At 43.4% G+C, this 17,244-nt stretch overlaps 1 protein-coding gene across 2 annotated transcripts in view; it reads right to left on the reverse strand.

Annotated features, from left to right (window-relative positions):
• The window catches only part of SLC39A13 (solute carrier family 39 member 13), a 203,246-nt gene that overhangs the window by 92,435 nt on the left and 93,567 nt on the right, over positions 1-17,244 (reverse strand). For both annotated transcript variants that reach the window (XM_069623110.1, XM_069623111.1), the window contains exon 5: positions 16,866-17,018. In XM_069623110.1, the coding sequence (XP_069479211.1) occupies positions 16,866-17,018 (153 nt within the window). The remainder of the gene's footprint in view (positions 1-16,865; positions 17,019-17,244) is intronic.

A 17,244-nucleotide genomic window follows, 5' to 3' on the forward strand; every position in this document is an offset into this window, starting at 1 on the left:
CCCAGGAGTCACAGGTGCAAGAGAGGTCCTGGTTGTATACACAAGGTGGTGCAACATGTTTCGGTTGATGAATGCAACTCGCACTGATGCAGCAATACTCTAGGCAGTGTACCAGATGCAAGGAAGCCTGTTTCAACGATTGTCACCCATGCACAGCGACAAAAAGGGGCTCAGCTGTCGCAGTTTGAGTCGGCCTATCTCGGATCCTGTTGCAGCTCGAATGCTTACAATTTTTTGCAAGTGGGACTCTTGTAGAGTAAGCTGAGGTTATACAATATTTTGAGCCGAAACACAGAACCTCGACAACTCTACTGTGGTAGCCCAAACTGGAGTTGGTCAGTCCACAGGATGGTTCCAGGAACACTTCTGAAGACTCCAGATGGCTGGGTACCGAGCAGACATCGAGAATTGTTGGTCCCACCACTCCAAGGGTCGAAGTACCACCAAAGGCCTTCTGAAGATCACCAGCCAGACAGAACTCCACTGGGACTACAGCAAAAGGTGGTCGCCAGGCCTTTATAGGATGGTCCACGGGTCTTGCAGTCTTCGCAGCTGGGCAGAATACTTGGCTCCTTGCAGGATTTCTCCAGGATCTCTGAGGAACGGCTGCAGGACTCCTCTTATCCAGAAAGTCAGGTGAGACAGAAACTCAGCTCACCCAAGATCGGCCTCTCACACACACACACCCCAGCAGTGGTCCAATGAGGGCCACTGGTGGTGAAACGCATGCATACACCCCACAAACATACAGAACCCAGTTTGTGGATAGGAATCAGGCAGACCCAACCCACTTCCTGGGAACACGAACACACACACAGACACAGAGTTCATGAACATAAAAGAAATTTCCTGGCAATGCAGGAAGAAGGCCAACAAACAAAATCGGTAAAAGAGCATGCAAAAGCCTTGTGGCATGGCCATGTAAGGAGACTAGCCACAGTTAGCAGGAAAACGTGGTAAACGAGATAAGGCTAACAAAACGTATTGCAAAAATAGTCAAAATGCAACTGCTGCCACCAGAAAATCCCGTTGAGTGTAGTCTAGGTTCATACAAAATAAAATAAACCCCATTATACTGCATTGTAAAATGCATTGTGCAATGTTAAAAAGTTACCCAAAAAATGTAACAAGAAAAGGTAAACAGTTTCCCAGTACTGACACCCTTAAGCACTGGTCAGTTTCCACATAACAATGAGCAAAGGTGCAGTTCGCTTCACTGGGAAAGAGTTTGAAAACAAAAGCAACACGTTTGGGGGTCCAAAGAAATGGAGGGAAAGTTGATAAAAAGATTAAAAGTTCCTAACCTTTATTTTGCCTGGTCCAGGGGCTTTGCCTCTTTTTTTAAGATAGACCAGCATTTGTAGAACTAAATCAGTTAAAGTTTCCACCATGCTGTTCACACCCCTTCTGAAATATGGTCCATTTTTGTAAAGTTCTTTGCAATAATTGAACCAGTCTCCATCATACAACATTCAAAGGGTAGACCCTCTCGGGAGGAAACAATTCTCCCAAAATCAAAAATTATTTTTAAATGCTCTCCTTTCTCGTCTAATGCTATTTAAGTTCTGTAACGCCAGAACGCGCATTAGTGATCTAGTTATGCTTACAACCATCTCCACTGTTTAGCCAGGGGTAGGAGGGTACTTCACACGTTGAACCTGCTTTCCACATTGAACCAGTAATTAAGTCATTAGTTTCTCCTTTTTCACTGTGTTGCATGTTGTTAGCAATAATATAATGAGAATTCCATACTAAGGTTGGTCAACAATGTTGCCGTCTAATAATCGTTCAAGTGTTGAGAACAGTTTCGCAAATGGCTGGAATAATCTTGTCTTTATCCAAGAAAAAACACCTAATGCACCTTCAGTTGCTACTACTCTCTAACCCACGTGTCTGCAACCTTTGGCTACCAGATGTTTTGCACTACAACTCCCATCAGCCCTGTTAGGTAAGACAAATGTGAATAATCTTCCTGAGCTGCGTTAACCCTAAAACACTTTGCTTTGACTTGGTCATTATTTGTCCTTGTGTGAATAAGAATCATTTTCCCATCCCAACTAGTCTTTTACTCTTTTCATGTTTATGTCTCTCCATACTGTGTGATTGGAGTTATGCTTTCCTATAACCTTTGGACTTAGGCTGTGTTGCACTTTGGGTTTCTCTTGTTCATTTCTCTTATTATCTCTTGGGTGAACAACTGTTAGTTTACAACCCAAAGTATAACCTTATTTAGATTACAATAAGTAGTCAAGGTGAGTCAAACCTACAACACATTCAGAATGGCAGTCCGCTATTCTGGGGGAGTAAAACCAGGTTATTTATACTTTTAGAATACAATCAATAATTCAAGGGTAGTAGACCCTGTCAGTCATGCAGTGACACTGAGTTACAGGAATCACTTAATAAACCAACCCAGTTACAAGTATACACCTTGTAACAGATATTACTTTGTAGAACACAGTTCAGAGCAAGTAAAGTAACTCATACTTTCTGGAGGGTCCTTAAGCTACTCAATGAGAAGCAAAAACACTCATTAACTATTTTAGCATATACTAAGGAATTCAGGGAAAGCAAAACCCAATGCTATATGTTTAGAAGAGTAGCAGCTGTTCAAGTTGAGTAAAGGCCATTTACATTTAACAGTGGCTACAGCAACTCCAAGAACATTTTAGATCTGTATAAAGCAGATCATTGAAAGCAAAACCCAATGGTACACTTTAAGAAAGACACAATGTATTTCAAGGTAGGTAAACCCTATTGGTAAGCTTTTACACTCATTCAGTTCCGAATAATAAAGAGGGACTCTAATGGTCTAGGACCCAGCTGTAGGCAGGTCAGGATAAGGTTCAGTTGCAGGAAAGTCAGAGTTCCAGGTGATATCTTCTTAAACTAGTAAGTATTCACTTTAGAATTCGTTGAAAGTGTTTAGGGACTTCATAGAAGGATACCTATCTGCGTTCCAGCAATGGGGATGGGCAAGTGGTATGGGAAAATGCCCAACAACCCAAATCACCCACTCAGCCTCACAGGATTCACACAAGACCTAATGCAATTATTAACCAAGCCAACACAGCACCTTAGGAGAAAAGAAGAGCTTACAGGTGGAAGCCTTCAGGATGCAGCTGCACAGGACCCAGTCCCTGGATTCTTGGTCTGGAGATGAAAGAACTTGACACTGCATGGGAACTTGCAGCAGCTGTTGTCAGGAGTCTTTTAGCAAAGGTTTAATAATTGATTCCCGCGGCTCTGTGGATTTGGCGCCTTTTTCAGAAACCAGATGAAGGCCGAATATTGCAGATCGGTTTCTCTTCACTCTCTGGGTCCTGCCCTCTGGTGAGGGGACTTCAGGTATCCGAATCGCATCTCTGGAGGTCCAGCAGGAGTCCACCAAAGTTTCAGCGAGGGTTCGCACTTCGGAAGACCATGGATTGCACTCAGGCTCGAGGTCCCAGGGTATTGGCGATTTGCAGCCCAGCAATGTCACAGCATGTTGTGGGATGACTCGAAATGTAGGTCTTCTTGATACTAGTGGATCTCACCAGCTACTGGGTAGACGTCACATTTGGGTCCCCCAGGTCAATTGGAAGGATGGGTTGAGTCAGGCTCCGGTTACATAGCAGGCTCTCAGGTCACTGGAAATCACTACAGATGTCTTTTCTTCATCTTCCTCCAGTTCTAAACCTGTCAGCAGCTTCCAGAGTTTGCATTTATCAGGAACTAGAGCACAACTTCTGCAATCTCCACCTGCAGTTTAGAGAAAGGGGGCCGTCTGGCTGTCCACAATCAGGACAGCAACCCCCCATCCCCTCCCAATTGGGAACTGGTTCCTTTCAGGCAAGGTGAAAGACAAAGGGCTGCAGAGTTTTTGACTCCTCCCTCGCTTCCTGCCTTCTCAGACACTCTGGAGCCTCGGCAGGGAATACAAAGGATTCCTGCCAAAGACAACACTTCAACCAAGGTTGTTCCCACCTAGAATGGCAGTAGACGAGCTAGGAAACAACAAGCAAACCAGAAATGGACAAAAAGGAAGAACCCGCCATTCTATCAGAATGGTGGCTGTCCTGTGCATTACCGAGGCTGATTGGACAGCCTGCGAGTAATAATGACTAAAAGACATAAAAGTAGTTTCACTACCACAAGCCATTCAAGTAAACTTGCAATTGTAACAAATATGTTAACAGGTAAGTAAGAAAGAGGAAACATTGTATCCCCCAGCACTCCACATAAGGTGGGGTGTGCTAGCTCACTAAAATAAGTGTCCATGGGATGTGAATCACACCTTACCTCTTGGGAACAGTAGTTCACCAAAGAAATAATAAGAGAATTAAAAGGAAGACACTGCATTTAAAATGCTGTGAGCTGCCATAGTACATTACAGTCAGGCCAAAGTCATTGGAAGCGATAACTCCAATCACACACTATGGAGAGACATACAAAGCTCACCCATAAAAGAGTAAAAGACTAGGTGAGTGGGGAAAAAGATTCCCACACACCTAGGAACAAGGTAGACTTATTTACCAAGTCCAAGCAAACGGTTCTGGGGTTGACACAGGTCAGGAATATTTAATATAAATATGCAAATTCCAACAGTCATGCAGAGTTCCCACAGGTTGCACTAAAATGATGTTCAGAAGCAAGCACTAATTTCCCTCCCCAGCCCCACATTTCAGAGGTCTGTGGCCGCCCAAAAGGTGCAAGCATGAAACAGACCATAGAGAAGTTAAAATGGTGAAGAGTAAATCTGAATGCGCAGGTGCATGAAGAAACCTGTGAAAGGACACCCGAAGCCATAGAAGGGTGAGAACAAAAACTGTGTGCCAAAAGGTACACACTGTTTAACAGCTGTAAAGGTGTCCCGTAAATTTATCTGTTCGACCATCTTTACAGAAGCTGCTCAGTTCTAAGCAGGCAAATGGCATCCCTGCTGGGTTTATCATGCGTCTTTGGACAACTATATCTGTACCCACAAATCTCAAAACGTTCCTATGTATTGTACAGTCCAAGCAACTGTGTGGAGTTAAACATTACCTTAAACACAAGCTGGCAAGACCTATAGCCTAAACCATACCCACAAAGGTAATATTGTTCTGGAACGATGATCCATTGCTCAATTTGGTTATAGGTGATCGGATCTAAAACAAAAGAATCAAATGCCTATTTTTCAACACCAAAAGGACTGTAAAAAAAACAGTCGAATTCTTTTTTTTTTTTTTTTTTTTTAATGGGGGGGGTTCCCCCTCCAACCCCCGTTTTCTTTTTGAAAAAAAACTTTTTTTCAACACTAAAAAAAAAAAATATATAATTAAATAAATAAAAAAGCATTCGACCCTTTTTTTCGGTCCTTTTGGTTTAGAAAAAAAGGGCATTCCTTTTTTCCCAATCCTTTGGCTGGACACTGCTCAATTTTACTCTTGGAGTTTTGGGTATTTTGAACAATTGCATAAACAGCAATGATGTAAACAGTATGTACCACTTCATTCGTTATAAAAGATGCCTGCATTGTGCAGCTATGAGGAATGATGTTGCTTACCCACACATGAATCTTCAGGGTCGCCTGTATCCATAAGTGAACCCTGAGAATGCACAGCCAAACAGTCCAAGAACCTTCTCCAACTGTCTTGACTCTACTGAGGTGCTTATTTCCAAGCAGAGTTTACAACTTCACTTCTGATTTTGCCTTAATTAATGGCTTTACAGCCCAAGGTATTGGAGGGACATCGGCTGTAGCAGGTAACTTGCCTTATTTCCATTTTGCCCCCTACTAACACCAGAGCTGCAACCATGAGAAGGGGGTTGTGTTATTTTTATTCAACATTTGTATTAGATGTGCCTGTACCACTTGCATATATTTCTTTTGTAAACTTTACCATTTGACAAGACCGGATGTAGAAAAGTAGTTGTTGCAATAATATTACAAACCAGTCTAGGTGCTTCTCAGAATGACAGCAGGCAATTTGTAAGAGAAACCAGATATCAGCATTGAAACCAAAATTCCACGTTCCAAGCTTCTCTCATTTGTGTTCAGTTGGAAGACAGCTTATGTTCTTATCACTTCCTCTAAATGATTGTTTTCGGACCTAACCGAAAGTAATAAGCCGTTACAATTACCTCTAGTGCACTCAACTGTAGACCACGCTGCCTTCTCCAAATCTTGGGCAGCAGAGATCTAATTCAACTAACATAACACAGAAGATGACATGCTTGGATTAATAGAGAGGAAGCTTTCTAATCCCTGTGACTTTAAAAACGTCCTTATAATGTTATGGCGCCAAAATGGGGGACGCAATGGGGTGAAGAGGCTTAGTTTGGACAACACAGACAGAGTTTGTTGAAGGGGCAGAGTCTGGTAGAAGTGGACTAAAGTTGGGGTGGGGGGCGCATGCACCTATTTGGGCCTAAGGAAGCATACAACCTAAATACGCCACTATATAGTATGAACTTTACATGGGCAGTTTCAACATTATATATGGTCGTGCATTAAAATATTAGAAATTTGTTTACATGGCATTAGATGCATTGATGTATAGATTTCATACTTAGGTTAGTTACACGTATACACTGTTCATTATGTTCTATGCTGCTGCTCCCATAACTTGAATGTTGAAATTGCATAACAACTTAGCTTAAAGAGTTCATTTAAATTAATGCACCAGAAAAAGACGGATTGATACATCATGTACTTTTTTGCAGAGGCAGGGGTAATTTGATAAAATGGGGAGAAAACCAAAGCTCTCCAAGGCACCAACCACTGGGGCTCTTCAAGACACTTTGCACCTTTCTTACCTAATCACAGCAGTGAGAGCCTTTTAGAAAATTCCATTTTAGGGTAAAGTGGAGCATAAAGATTGTGTTATAGTTGCAAGCGACGGTGCAATTATGCAACACATATACGGTCTTGATTTTGAACTAACCGATTATTGCTGATTCGTTCTGTAGGAGAAGGTGGGGACAAGCAGCGGTGAATTATTATTATTATTTTTTTTAAATCCCAATCCCAGCTTCCTTCTTCCACAACATTTCCAGCAATTCAATGGACATCAATTGTCAATCATGCAATTTTTCTACGTGCATTGTTCTTTTAAGCAAAATGATAGATGTAAAACTTAAACGTTATAATATTGGGGGGGGGCGCAGAGGTAGCCCTATGTCACTCACAGCCCAATTGGGGCCCAGTTAGGAAGGTGGGTAACATATAGTTGGTAAGGGGGATTTTCAGAATCAACCCTGTGTGTGTATTCCGAGAGACCAACCTATTATAGTGACCAGGAAAGACACTTAGTCTAGTCAAACTTGTCAGGGTAGGTAAGCAGAGCGGTAATGCTTCAGGAGGGGTCTGAGAGTGGTCTAGGACTACAATGAGAAACACAGAGCACGCCAATTATCCAAGTTAGACAGACGTATACAAATATACAATTAATGTTTAGGGCTTAGAATACACTCTGAGCATATGAAAACTTCAGGTAAGTATTGTTTCTAAACTAATATAAAAATACATATATACACTCACTATTGGAGGTTCCAAGTAGATCCTCTAGACTTTACATTTAAGACAGTTAATCAACAGTTAGCATAATAGGACAATTCTTTCAATAACTGAGTGGTAAAGCAAACGAAGAGTTAGAAAAATGATTCAAAACCAGTAATTCATACTCGTGAGAAATCCTAGGATTATATCCCTATCCACTAAGTCCAGTCCTGATATGAAAGGGGGCCTAGTGCCAAAAAGTCACCTGTTCAATATGGTTCAGATAGCTTTACTATTGGATTTGAGTAGCGCCTGTAGTTGCGGTTAAGAGTTCCAGAAATCAGGGAAGGTTCCGGTAAAGATCTCTCCCAGTCCCACCAAGCAAGGGAAGGCCCACAGGGGGATACTTGACCAGACCACAACTGTCCTTAGTCAGGCAGGGGAGGGATAGGGACAGGACCTATTACTGTTCATGTAACGCTATGGAGGGGGAAGGAATAAGTACCCCCCCTTACTCAGATTCTTCTAAGGACAACTTCAGGGATTCCTAGATTCACTGGGCCCACTTACTTCTGCGTTGTGTCTAGTCAAGGGAGTTCCAGAGGCCGCAAGTACCTAGGTCAGTTTCTGTTCAGGGCAGGGTCTTGCTAGTAAGTGGTTCAGGCTCCGGTATTCTGATTAAAAACAAAAGAAGTGATGGCTGGAAGGTTTAGAATTGATCTTAACCTTTGGCATCGCTCTGTTCAACCATCCAAACCATCGTTCTTCGCCTGACAAACCATTACATATAGGGAAAAAACATCTGCAAATCCAGCTTGGTCCCACCCCAAAAGGGGCAGTCCAGCCAGATCTGCTTGGTCACATCCCTTCTGCACAAGACCACAAGCAACCCAAGACTCGTTTCGCCTCATTGGGTGTCTTCAGTGAGCAGTAGCGTGGGTCTGAGAAGGCAGGGCAGGAAGAAGGAAAAATAATATGGCCAGACAACAAGCAAAAAAACACTTGGCACGGCTACCTTGGGGTGCTAGCCACCATTATTAGCCAATTGAGGCAAGTACAAAAGCAAAGGAGTAAAAAGTCACAAGAAAAGGTAAAAATATAATTGCTGCCACCAGCTTGTCTTAGGCCCACTGCAAAAGTAACCAAAATGCCATTATATTAAAAAGATATAAGGATACAAAGTATCCCAACTGCATTTCACTGTAAAGAGGTGTGTGCAATTGTAAAAATACCAGACATTCACAAAGAGGGACCAGTGGATAGTCTAAGGAAATAATCAGTTTCCCCATGAGAAACTGAAAGACAAAGGATGTTCCATGGACGCCTATAGGAGGAAAGCAGCAAAGGGAGTAAAGCAGCAAAAAGAAAACCTTTCCCAACACTGCCTCAATTCCAGGGCAGCCTGTTACCCCTCTGCTTCGGAGGGGTACACAATTGGCACTCAATTCAATCTCCCTCTTGCCTTTGGGGGCCAAAGCACAAGCTACTAGATTATGCTGCAAAAAAGAGATGCCTGTGATTTTTCCCCTTAAAATCATCCAAAGCCCATAACAGCACTCAACATGGTCGCGGTAAGTGACCCTCTCTCAGTAGGACAGTAGGACTTTTTAAAGTCAAACCAGCTAGGTGCGCGCAGCTATGCCCTATATTCTTTTTTTTAAAGCAGACCACACAGTTGATAGGTGGAAGAAGCAAAGGTAGGTTGTGCTGTAAATATCAAAGGGAAGATGTGCCGAGTCCCACTACTATTTTCATTGAGGGCCCAGTGAACATGGAGAGATGGTGGGTGCTACGGTATAGGTAGCAAAAGGGGTCAGCCCAAGGAAGAGACACTGGTGGCCTGGGATGGAAGCAGGTATTCATTGCCAGATTCAGCCTGCATTGGCCACCTGATTGGTGGACACATCTTCTGCAGGTGCTAATAGAACAGTGGAATCTTGGAGCCCCTATTCCAAACATTTTAATTGCTCAATCAGTGCAACATATGTACTAACAGACAAGAACCTTCAGCACCTGGCAAAATATTTTCCCGGTCAGGACCAGTGAAGTATTTAGTCTCTGTCCCAGCAGCACACCAAAAGCTAGCTTCAGCACAAGTCTTACCGCCGCCATGTTCCCACTTTTCCTTCTATTCACCAGTGGCTCAATGGCTGTGCTCCCAAGGGTGGTGCTATTGCCTAATTTTCACGTTTAAGCCAGCCCATTTCAGTCTACTGGACCAGGAGCACTAGGTACAAAGCTGGACAAACTACTAAGGAAGAGGGGGGGGACACAAATACTTGTACCGTAGTACTGAAAGTAGTGCCATGGGTGAGAAACACCAAGCGCCCACAAAAAGTGATCTACAAATACAAAATCAAGCTTGGCGCAATGTTACTCGTCCAATGTGCGTTTAACATTTCCCAATAATTATTACAAATTTCCCTCAGGACCAGCTACCCAACCACTTTATAAATTGTACAAAAAGGTGTGGTAGCCTCTCTACCGAGAACGAACATTGCTCACATAGACTGTTCTATGGAGTTTGTTCCACTCAGGATGGTCTGTAACCATGTTTCAGTTCACAGCACCCTTCACAAAGGGGAAAAATTAATTTGCATATCAATCTGGTACCACTCGCAAGTGAATTCCAGCACTGAAATGTTCTCCTATGAACAAGAGTACCATCAGCAATTCACTGACTGCCCTTGTGGGTGGGAAATTCCATAGAACAGGTTATTTAAACCATCTTTGTTCTCAGCACAGGGGCTCCCACACTCTTGTGAAACACTTTATAAAATGATGTTTAATAATTTCGACAAAGATTTGACCAACGGTACTAGCTCAATATGCTTTAGAACGTACAATTGGACTGTTATGGTCTCTAAACACTCACTGAGAATAATCCCCTGCCCCCCAAATTCCTCAAAGATTTTTCAAAATCATAAAAGTTTAAACCAACATAAACAGCTTACAATGGTAAAACATATCATCTGCCCCTAAATTCTCCAAATATTCTTTGGCAGGTAAGATTTTCATATTTGGGATAAATCTTCCTGACCTGTGTCAACCCCAGAACTGTTTTCTTGGATCTATGTGATTACTACAACCCCCAGAATTCTGACAGACGAAAAGGCTGACTTTAAAAAATAAATTCCCCATCCCCTTTACACCACATAACCCTTGCATTCCCCGATACTACTTTTATAACCCATACCCCCCTAGATATATATGTGGGGGTGCGGAAAATAAAATAGCATTTCGGGAGTCGGAATTCTGAGGGCTTCATTTTGGGGTATTTCCATTTTTATGGACTTGGGTATTACTTTCCCTTGTCCCTAGGTGACTGGAAATCTTTTTCCCCCTCTCACCTAATATTTTACTTTTTTTATGGATAACCTTTTTATGTATCTCCATAGTGTACGATTGGCGTTATAGTTTTCTATAACTTTTGGGCTTAGGCTGGGTTGCCCCTTTGGGCTTCATTGTTCATTTATCTTTAATGTACTTGGGTGAACTACTGATACCAAGGGGTAAAGAGGGGTTCATCCCCCCCTTTACATATTATATAGTGAGCTTATATAGTGAGCCAGCATACCCCCACACCCCTGCTGGGGTATACAGTGGATCCCCATGCTTACTTACCTGTAGAACTTTTGTTACAATTGCAAGTTTGAGTGGCTGGTAGCAGTGGCTTTACCTTAGTGACCTTTTATTCTCATTACTTGCAGGCTGTTAATTCTGCCTCGGTAATGCACCGAAGGGCCTCCATTCTCCTAGAATGGTGGGCTCCTTTTTTCATTTCTGGTTTGCTTTTAGTTTGAGGTCTTCCTCCTGCCATTCTGGCAGGAACGACCTCTGTGGAAATGTTGCTTCAGCAGGAATCCTTTGCATTTCCCCTCCCAGGCTCCAGAGCGTCTGAGAAGGCAGGAAGTGAGGGAGGAGTCCAAATCTCTGCTGCCTTTTGTCTTTCACCTTGCCTGAAAGGAACCAACTCCCAGTGGGGGCTGGCTGTCCCGAATGGAAAGCCAGACCGCCCCTTTCTGTACAATGCCAGGAGAGATTGCAGAAGTTGTGCTGTAGTTCCCGATATGATATGGCATTTATAACACGCCTGTACACAAGTGTTTCTAGGCGTGACGGGACAAGAAGGGGGAAACATAGGGAGGACAAAACAACAATCTCACTAGGCCCTGTGTCATTCAGATCATGAAAGAGCAGGGAAGAGGAAAGTGAGAAGGGCCGAAGAGGGGAATGGGGGGCGAGGGGGGTGCGGTAACTCAAAAGTGCAGCAATCGAGTGGCTCATAAGTGTAGCGATAAATACTCCAAGCTGCTGGCACTGGAGCTGAAACTGAAGAGGAATATGAAAAAAGACGGCATCAGCAATTTTCAGCGATCTGAGAGCCTGCTGTAACTCCTTCCAATCGACCTGTGGGTCCCATAAATGACGACTCCTACCCAGAGGCTGGGGGGATCCACGAGTATCAGGAAGACCGGCATTTTGAGCAATCCCACTACCTGCTGCAAGCTTGCCGGCTGTAATACCCCAATACCCTGGGACCGCAAGCCATTGTGCGGTGCATGGTCTTCCAAAGTCCGAATCCGTAACAAGGTTTGGTGGCCTCCTCCTGGTTCTCCAGAGACATGGTACGAAACCCTGAAGTCCCCTCACCAGAGTGCAGGACCGAGAGAGTGAAGAGAATCCGACCAGTAATATTCATTCTTCATCTGGCTGCTGTAAAAAGGCGCCAAATCCACAGAGTTGTAAGAATCGGTCTAGAAACCTTTGCTGGAAGCCTCCTCCGAAGACTGCTGCTGCAAGTTCCCATCCAGTGTCCAGTTCTTCCATCTCCAGACCAAAAATCTAGGGACCAGGTCCTGTGCTGCTGCACCCTGAAGGCATCCACTCCGAAGCTCTTATTTTCTCCCAAGGTACTGTGCGGGTTTCGGTAGTACTTACCTTAAGTCCGGTGTGCATCCTAGGAGGCTGAGTGGGTGATGCATGTGGTTGGGCGTTTGCCCATACCACTTGCCCAGGTCTAATGCTGGATCACATATAGGGAGCTGTCTGGGAAGTCCCTGAACACTTTCACTAACTCTGAAAGTGAATACTTACTTGTTTAAGATGATCTCCTATGGAACTTTGACTTTCCTGAAACTGAACTGTAGCTCGACCTGCCTACAGCTGACACCTAGACCACTAGGGTCCTTCTGCCTCTGAGAGTACTCATGCAATAGACCAGGGAAGGACTGGAAAAGAAAAGGATTCAACCTTGATAGTATAACAAGTGTAAACGTACTTACTTGCTAAAGAAGTTAGTGTGGTAACTAGCTCTGTGAAAGAAGTTACAAAGTGTCATGAAGTTTATGCTTACCTTTGAGTTGCAATGCACCCTCTAAAGAGTATATAACTTTGAATGGCGTTTCCCCTCTTCTAAAAAGTAACGCGTTGGTACGGTTGTATCATTGCTGGACATAATAAGTGTAAAAGTTTACCAATAGGGTTTACCTACCTCGAATAACATTGTGTTCTTCTTAAAGTGTAATTGGGTTCTGCTCCCCCTGATCTCTTTTATACATACCTAAAAGTCTAGAAGTTAATACTTGTCTTATGAGTTGCTTGAAGCCCCTCTTAAAAAGTATATGGTTATTTACATTGAATAGCTGCCGCTCTTCTCAACTTGTAACACCGGGTTGTGCCTCACTTGAAAACTGCTTAAAGCATTTCCAAAATAGTCATAGGGCCAATTACCTACCTTGAATAACATTGTGTTCTTCTTAAAGTGTAATAGGGTGGCGCTCTCCCCGTTTTGCTTAGTGCATTCTAAAATAGGTATTGTGTGTTCATACTCGTCATTGAGTAGCTTAAGGCCCCTCCAGAAAGTATACGTGCTGATTTACTAGCTCTGAACTAATTTCTAATGAGTAGTGTTGCGAGGTGTATACTGTTAACAGGTTTGGTTTATTGTGGGATATCATAACTGAGTGTCACTGCACAACTGATAGGGTATACTACCCTTGAAATATTGTTGGTATTCTAAAAGTATACATAACCTGGTTTTACTCCCCAAGAATAGCTGACTGCCATTCTGAATGTGTTATAGGTTTGACTCACCTTGAACTACTGATTGCTATTCCGAATAAGGTTGTACTTTGGTGTGTAGACCCATAAGTACTGAGTTGGTTTGTGCAATTGTGTTTACATGATATGTTATAGTACTTACTTACCCAAGATATATATTGGCCTACTTGTATTAAAAAAGAACAAAACAAAAAAAAGAAATCTTTTTACAATACATAATGTTTCAGTGTTTCTTTGGACCATATGTATGCTACAAATTCTTTGTACCTAGCTACATCCCTCTCTCGCACCTAAAATAAGCCTGGCTGCTCGGTCCATGCTAATGTTAGGCAAGATTGCATACAGTAACCCTGTGGGAGATTACACTAGTCTTGTCCTCCTGGTATAAGGTAACCCACCTATTGGTATAGGTCTGTACTACACAAGTTAGTAGAGTAACTGAGCAGCCAGACTTATCTCAAGAGGGGTAAATGTGAGCTGTAGCATTGAAATCCACAAATCCAAATATCCAAATAACACTTACTCTCAAGGTTTTCTAGTAGAATAATTATTAAAGAAGCCTTCTTTAAAAAGGGCAATGTGCAACAATAAAAATACCCTGCATAACATAACACTTTCTCAGAATCAAGGTAAGTAAGTAGATATTCGTCAGAGATGCTTCATACACACTCCCTACACCGTGAGGTGACATCAATTACTAGGAGAGCATTGGCATTAATATATCACTTTTTGTACTTGATAACACTCTGGGGTTGTGGAAAGGGAAAAGGTTAGGGATAGAAGCTCCCCCCCTGAGGTCTAGATTAGATATTTCCCAGCAATACACGTTAAACTTATGCACCACCTATGGGGGACAGTTAGAATCAAAGTCAATGGGTCAGAAGAGTCTGCAGGGAGCAAGGAGAGCCAAAGTCAATTTGAACAATGTCTATGGAGCTGAGGCACTTCTTTGGATAGCATAAAGTCTTGCACAAAGTTAGAGAGTTTGTAAAGAAATCACTGTTGGTCAAAAAGCTATTAGGCTTGTGACAGACAGAGCTGAAATCAACTCTGCTAAACATCTCAAATGAGATAAATGAGATAATGCAAGCTGCAGACAGAAGAGGTAAGTACCCCTTAGTCAAGACAGTACCTTAGGTTTGAAGAAGAGGATCCAGCTGGCTTCTGTTCTGGTTGCAGTCTTGCAGATCCTGGGTTCCTGGGCCTCAGTCGCGGGGACAAGAGGGAGGACGTCTGGAGGACTTCTGTACTGCAGTTTGAAGGTCGGCGGCAGCTAGACTTTTCAATTCAGCTGCACTTTGGGGTTTCAGCTACAGGAAAATAGCACCACTGTGGATCTTGGACACTTGATGGGCTTCCCTTGCCTCTGGAGTCCAGCACTCTGGTGAGGTGACTCGGGCTTGGGTCGTCCCGCTTCGGGAGGGTTCTCAGGATCTTCCTGGAGCTTCGGTCCGGCTTAAAGACTATGCACTAGACTACAGATTTCTCAATCCCTGGCACTCAGTTCCAGCAGCAGCAAAGACATACAGCCAGTTGGGGAAGGTCCTTCAGCCAAGTTTGTCTTGGGGTTAGTTGGTTCCACCAACGCAAGGGAAGAAGTCATCCATTCCGGGGCTTCTCGAGTTGATTCAGAACTGGAGTTTCAGCACTGCAGCAGGGCTTCGCCGGGTAGTTCAACGATCCAGGAGGGCACAGCAAGCTTCTTTTCAAGATTCCTTCATCAGATGTTTCTTCCAGTGTTCGACTGCCTTCAGTTCAAGAAGCCTCGCCTTTTATGAAGGTTTCTCCCATTCATGCACAGCCTAGCTGTCACTCACACAGCAGGGTGGCTGTCCTGCAAGTACAGCCAGCCAGCCAGCCAATCAGCCAATCAGCACTGGGTGCAATCGGGTAACCAAGGAGACTAAGGACCGAGAATTTGCTTCCTGCCCTGCCAGACACACTGGAGCCCAAGGCGGTTTTCAGCACTGAAGTCTGCCAAAGGCAAAACAAACAAAAGGGTTAAACCTGGTTTGGCACGCAGAGTAAACCAAAGAAAGACCTCACAAGCAAGAAATGGCGGAAAAAGAAGACCAGAGCCATTTTGACAAAATGGGCACCCATGGGTGCACTACTGCAGCTGAAGATTCAGCCTGCGGTAGAAACGCACAATGGTAGGAAAATTAAACCACTGCCACCAGCCATTTAAAATAGTGAGGGTAACAAAAAAATGGCACATGAGTAAGTAGGAAAACGGGGCTACTAAGTAACCCCCCAATACTTCCACATAACATGGGGTGTCCTGGACCTACATAGGACAACAGTTAAGTAAAGTCAATTTCACTTTACTACTCTTGGGAACAGTAGTTTACCCAAGAGAAGGTAGTTAAACCTTAAGAGAAATCCAAAGGACTTCTCTGTGACACTGCACTGAAGGTGCTGTGTGTCACAATACAAAAAAGTAGACGAATATGTAGTTTGCCAGACTCCAAAACAAAAAGAAAAGTGTCTAAATCAGATCAAAAATACGAGAGTGAGAAAAAGGTCTCACTCACTCCAGGATAAAAATTAAAAGTCCAGCAAAAAAGAGTTGGGGTCTCTAAGGTTGAAGGGAATTAACAGAGAAACGAGAATTCTCCCCAACAGCTACCGCACTCTCAGGTGGTACAGACTTATACTAAGAATGGAGCTTATGTACTGCCTCAGATGTATGGTTTTATGAAGACCTTAGTTGGACTTTAGAAAAACTGTTCTAAGCCTCCTTAAACCCCCTTTCGGTAAGAGTGTCCAATGTGTGTCCGCGTATGTGTTAAACTGAAGGAGGGGGGTGGCTCATAGTTTGTGTTGAGGACAGATGATGGTTTACAAAATAGCTTGTTGATCTAAGACTATTATCCAGGTTTGTCAACCACTGGTGTAAAATGCGAACTACGGGCCCAGTGAAACAAATTACAATTGGAGGTGCATCATTAGAGATGCATGTGGTTCATAGTACTGCATTAGGAAGGGGTATTGTGGGCAGGGATGGGGGGATGCAGGATGGGGGCAGGGGAATAGTAGGTGATGCTGCAAGTTACAATTGAGGTGCAATGGATGAGCTGTGTGTGGATTACACTGCAGGAATAACAGAGGATCAACATAGCAAGTTAGTGATGCATCATTAGCGTGCATGTACTAAAGTTCCAGGACTCGGAAAGCAGGAGTGTTGCAGGTCAGGATTGAGGTATCTTAGCATAGGTGTGTTTCAGTACAGACACAGGAGGGGTATTCTGAAGGGTAGGATTGAGGCACTGTGAGCTGGGTAGTTGGCTTGGTCGCCCTGCCATTATTTTAGCCTAAGCCTAGAAGACTCACTTGCCTTGATTTTTTCAGATGCACGCTTCTGGGGCAGACAGCCATTGACATGGGCACAAACTGTATTGTTTTCTCCAGCGTGACCAGGCTTCTCTGCTTCTTTTTGCAGGATGTTGCAATAACCATTGCGATTGCAGCTCGTAGGCTTGGAAGATTCCTGGATAAGCAGGAGAAACATTCATATGAAGAAGTTTACTAACACTCAAAATACAGATTCAAAATGAAAACCAAGAAATCCGGTACATGCAGTGGCCCACTGGACCAGATCCACATGCAATATCAAAGACACCTTTATGACTCAAACAATGGAGAGTAAATGGCTATGTATCACCTCTCTCTACTTCCTTTACATACACAGAAATTAAAGCAACTCTGCCTCATGT

Source organism: Ambystoma mexicanum, chromosome 11, assembly GCF_040938575.1.
Source record: "Ambystoma mexicanum isolate Mex_15411 chromosome 11, UKY_AmexF1_1, whole genome shotgun sequence".
In the NCBI taxonomy this organism is placed as follows: domain Eukaryota; kingdom Metazoa; phylum Chordata; class Amphibia; order Caudata; family Ambystomatidae; genus Ambystoma; species Ambystoma mexicanum.